Genomic DNA, 4,462 nt, shown 5'->3' on the forward strand with positions numbered 1-4,462 from the left:
GCAATTCAATACATCGTTACTTTTAACATAGGTAGTAAAAGTGAGTGACAGTATGTACCTACGTGAACATTAAAAAAAATTACTCTACAAGTTACTATGAAGTCTGTCACATACCAATTATAAATGATCCTATTGAGAATAAAATTAAATCGAATTATCTGCTTACAGTTTAAGAGATATACCTACACGTCAATTAATTATGAGACAGACAATTCAAAGGTTAGGAATATTTGAAATAATCATAGATAATATAAATTTAATAAAGAAGTTTTGGCATATTTATTCAATTGAATGGATACAATATTAAATAATCCCAAGTCACCCAATTTACTTCACTATATCGTAATATCGGTTTATTGTATTTCCAAGCCAATGAACCATTTATCAAAGATACTCCAATTCAAATTAAATTTAGTCCCGGAACAATAACATTAGGTATAATATTACGTGTTATGATCTTTGTTAATTTTCTTTCTTGAAATTACTTCAAACTGCAGACCGTATTAATTTCTAGGAGTACCTATGTTTTTTTTTAACATAAATGTTATAATTTTATAGTTAATTTTATAATAATGAAGCTTCTTTTAGTTATAACTAAAAGAAGCTTCATTATTGTAAACTTATTTCTAACTCAATAGCGTTATTAATTTTTGGGTCTAAATTTTAATAGATAGGTAATTGTTATTATAAAATTTATTAATATTTCAAATATATATCTACTTGTATTATATAAGCATTTTATCTTTTCCTCCCCTGAGTTGAGGCCAACGGATGAAGCAGAAATTTCGTTTGAAGATAGTGATAATATTACTATCATATTTGGACGTCATGAGAGCATAGTTTCAGGCTCAAATTTTTAAGTTAAATCAGTATTAAATTCCTTTCCTATGTAAAACATTCAGAGCTTAGACATTTGTACGTTACCTTAGAAAAATAAAATAGGCTAAATGTAATTAAACATGCTGCAAAGTATAAAATCACAACTTATATTTTATGAAATTCAAAATAGACATTGTATGTTATATGTATATTATAAGTAGTTATTGTGCTTTAATAAATAACTACTAAGCTAACTCAATCAACTTAAAATAGGTAAATGATTAAATCGCCAGACATTTGCTTTGCATTTAATTATAATCTAATACAATTAATTGTTGTATAGGTAAATGTCATTTAATAATACAGTAAAATATGGTAAAATTATTTATTTATTTATTTATTTATTTATTCTTTATTGTACATAATATACCAAACATAAATAAGCTATTCTATAATTACAATTAAGATACAATGAAAACACACGGCACATACGTACTAAAAGGCGGCCTTATTGCTTAAAAGCAATCTCTTCCAGGCAACCCTGATTGGTAAGGAATGTATGCTAGAACGCGACTTGGCGCAAATTCAATTAATAAATTCCTCTTCCCCCTTGGACGCAAAAGCAAACGGACGTGTCACGTATTTTTCATTTATTTTAATTTAAATTCAATTTAAATCAGTATAAAATCAGTGCAAATAATAGGAACGCATAAATTCAAGGAGGTTCGCGTAAAATCACGCATAAGCTTGCCCAGCTACCCCACCAAGCTTCACGTGAGTCACCTGCATAATATTATGTCCATCCTTCTCAAGCTTGACGATTAACCAATCAACATCCGAACCAGCCACTAACTCTGTGCTCCTAGTACTATAACAAAAGGCAAGAGAACACGTCATTGCCCTCTCCTAAAGTATTCTTCAGCGAACTCATTTGTTATTGCCTGCTAATTAGCCAATTGCTTAAAGGACACGCCCCCTGTTTAATTGCAATTAGCGAATCATAATTAACGTGCTAAGACAGTGCTAAGCCACGCCTCCTAACAGCACGAATGGTGCGCTTGCGCATCCTAATGTGTGCCTGATTGGATAGATGATTATTACCTCGTTGGATTATAGCACAGGAGTCTACTAATAGTGTAAGAGCCAGATTACATTTCGCTACAGAAAGTGCTATTTTCACTAATACGAATTATAAGCGTTTTGGGATATATTGATACATCCATATATCTATTTGCATATCTGTTTTAATAATCATGGACGTCTCAGGAGATAAGTCATTTTCGGACTCAGAAATTCCCGCTGGTAATACACCACCAAACTTTGTCGCTAAGCGCAATAAGAGAAAACGGGTAACGGAAGAAATCGACTTATCAGATTTAAGAGAAGAGATGAAGCTTATGATAGAATCTGTCTTCAAAGCGCAAAAGCAAGGATTTGAAAATAACACCACAGCGCTAACAGAAATAAAACAGACAAACATTAACATTGAAAATGCCCTTGCTTTTTTGACCGCCCAAAACGAGGAGATGAAAAATAAGATAGAAAAGTTAGAAGATAAAATAAAGGAAGACCATAAATACATAATTAGTTTGGAAGACAAAATTGAAAATCTACAACAAGAAAATAGAAAGCCCAATTTCGAATTAAAAAATGTTCCGTCAAAACCAAATGAAACCAAACTTGATTTAGTAGACATGGTTATGTGCCTCTCCAAAACGATTGGGTGTGATTTAAATAAATCTGATATAAAAGATATATACAGAGTACGCGGCAAGAAGCAGGATGCAAAGAATATGCCTATTGTGGTTGAAACTTCTTCAACGATCTTAAAAAACGACATTCTTAAGATGTGCAAGGAATACAACTTTAAAACTAAAAACAAGTTATGTGCAAGGCACCTAGGATTTCGTACTTTTGAAGATACACCCATATACATTTCAAACCAACTAACAGCTAAGGGAGCTCGCCTATATTTCCTAGCTCGAGACTTAGTTAAACAAAAACTGTACAAATATTGCTGGACTGCATATGGAAAAGTGTACATTCGTAAAAATGACACATCTTCAATCATCTTGATAAAGTCTGAGGCACAAATACAAGATTTAGTGAAGGATAAATGACTACTAATAAGCAACCACTACCGAAAAATCGTTCCAGTATTTTATAGTTCTAAAATTAACTCCACGGTTCTCCTGATATACCTACATAATATGTATCCACTACTTAAAATTTTAAGTATAGTATTAAGTTATTCTTTTTTTATAAAATCATTGAAAAAATTTTTGTACTCAATCACACACTCACACACCTCTCACAATTACCCACAAAGTATTATAATATATGAATCACAACCAAACAGTACGACCTCTCGAGTCATAATACCATTCCAAATAAAACACTTTAAATTCATTAATTACCGTCAAACTATTTACAATATATCTGCTGTAAAACACATATCTCTTAAACCTAAGGTGCTTAGTTGCTATATAAAAGCTATCACGAATTATCTAAAACAAAAACTGTATACTTCAACTGGTTATGGATAATTATTTACAAACAATAAATGACATCGACAAAACTAATATAACACTTTCGGTCAAATGCGATATGCAAGAATTAGAAAATCATTTTCAAATTAATAAAAAGGACGTGACAATAATTTCACAAAATATTCGAAGTATTTATTCTAATTTTGACGATTTACAAGTTAACCTATCTAATCTCAATTTTAATGCTGATATTTTGGTTTTGACTGAATGCCGCTTAAATATTCACAAGAACATTCCACAACTAAATCAGTACACCTGTTTCGAATCCACTAATCACCTTAATCAAAATGACGGAGTCGTGGTCTATGTTAAAGACAATCTTAAGCCTATCATCCAGGAAATTAAATTAATTCATGCATCATGTATCCAAATCAACATTTTAAATACTACTATATTAGGTATATATCGATCACCCTCCAAAACAAATGCATCTGATTTCATAAACTCATTAGACTCTTACTTAGACACGATTACATCTGAGAATATAATTATAACTGGAGACATAAATATAAATTTGATATCCAAGCAAAATGAAATCTCTTATGATATTAATAATAGAGAAAAATATTTGAATATGCTTGCAGTGCACGGTATAGTACCTGGTCATAATCTCCCGACAAGAGAAAATAGTTGCTTGGATCACTTTATGATTAAGTTTAATAACAAGAAGTACACTGCTAACATTGCTATTTTTACAACTACTATAACCGACCACTGTTGTACATTTCTAGCACTACATTCCTTAAAATCAAATAATTATAATAATAAGTCTAATCGAGCAACTTTCGAGTTTACTGATTACGATACGGCATATACAAAATTATTAGAAAAAAATGTATCTGAACTTTTGTTAAGCGAAAATCCGGACATTATTATAGAAAAACTAACTACGCAGATAAGGCATTCACTGACTGAGAGTAAAATAATTAAACATGTACCAAGATCAAAGCGCTGCATCAAACCCTGGATAACACCTGGAATTCTGCGATGTATTAAGAACAGAAATAAATTGCAAGCTAAATCAAAATCGGCTCCTTTTGATGAAATTTTAAAAATTTCGTATATTAGATATCGCAATTTCTGTAACAAGTTAA

General features: G+C 30.9%; 1 protein-coding gene across 1 annotated transcript; it reads left to right on the forward strand.

The window, feature by feature from the left end:
* The first annotated feature begins 2,049 nt into the window (after positions 1-2,049).
* Positions 2,050-4,211, forward strand: LOC149481114 (uncharacterized). Its single transcript, XM_089705920.1, has one exon. It carries the CDS (start codon positions 2,073-2,075, stop codon positions 2,937-2,939), a length of 867 nt encoding a protein of 288 aa, XP_089562046.1. The 5' UTR covers positions 2,050-2,072; the 3' UTR covers positions 2,940-4,211.
* Positions 4,212-4,462: the final 251 nt, after the last annotated feature.

Source organism: Colias philodice, chromosome 17, assembly GCF_061535455.1.
Source record: "Colias philodice isolate Cphi_HAF_F1 chromosome 17, ilColPhil1 Martin Lab GWU primary, whole genome shotgun sequence".
NCBI classification, from domain to species: Eukaryota; Metazoa; Arthropoda; class Insecta; order Lepidoptera; family Pieridae; genus Colias; species Colias philodice.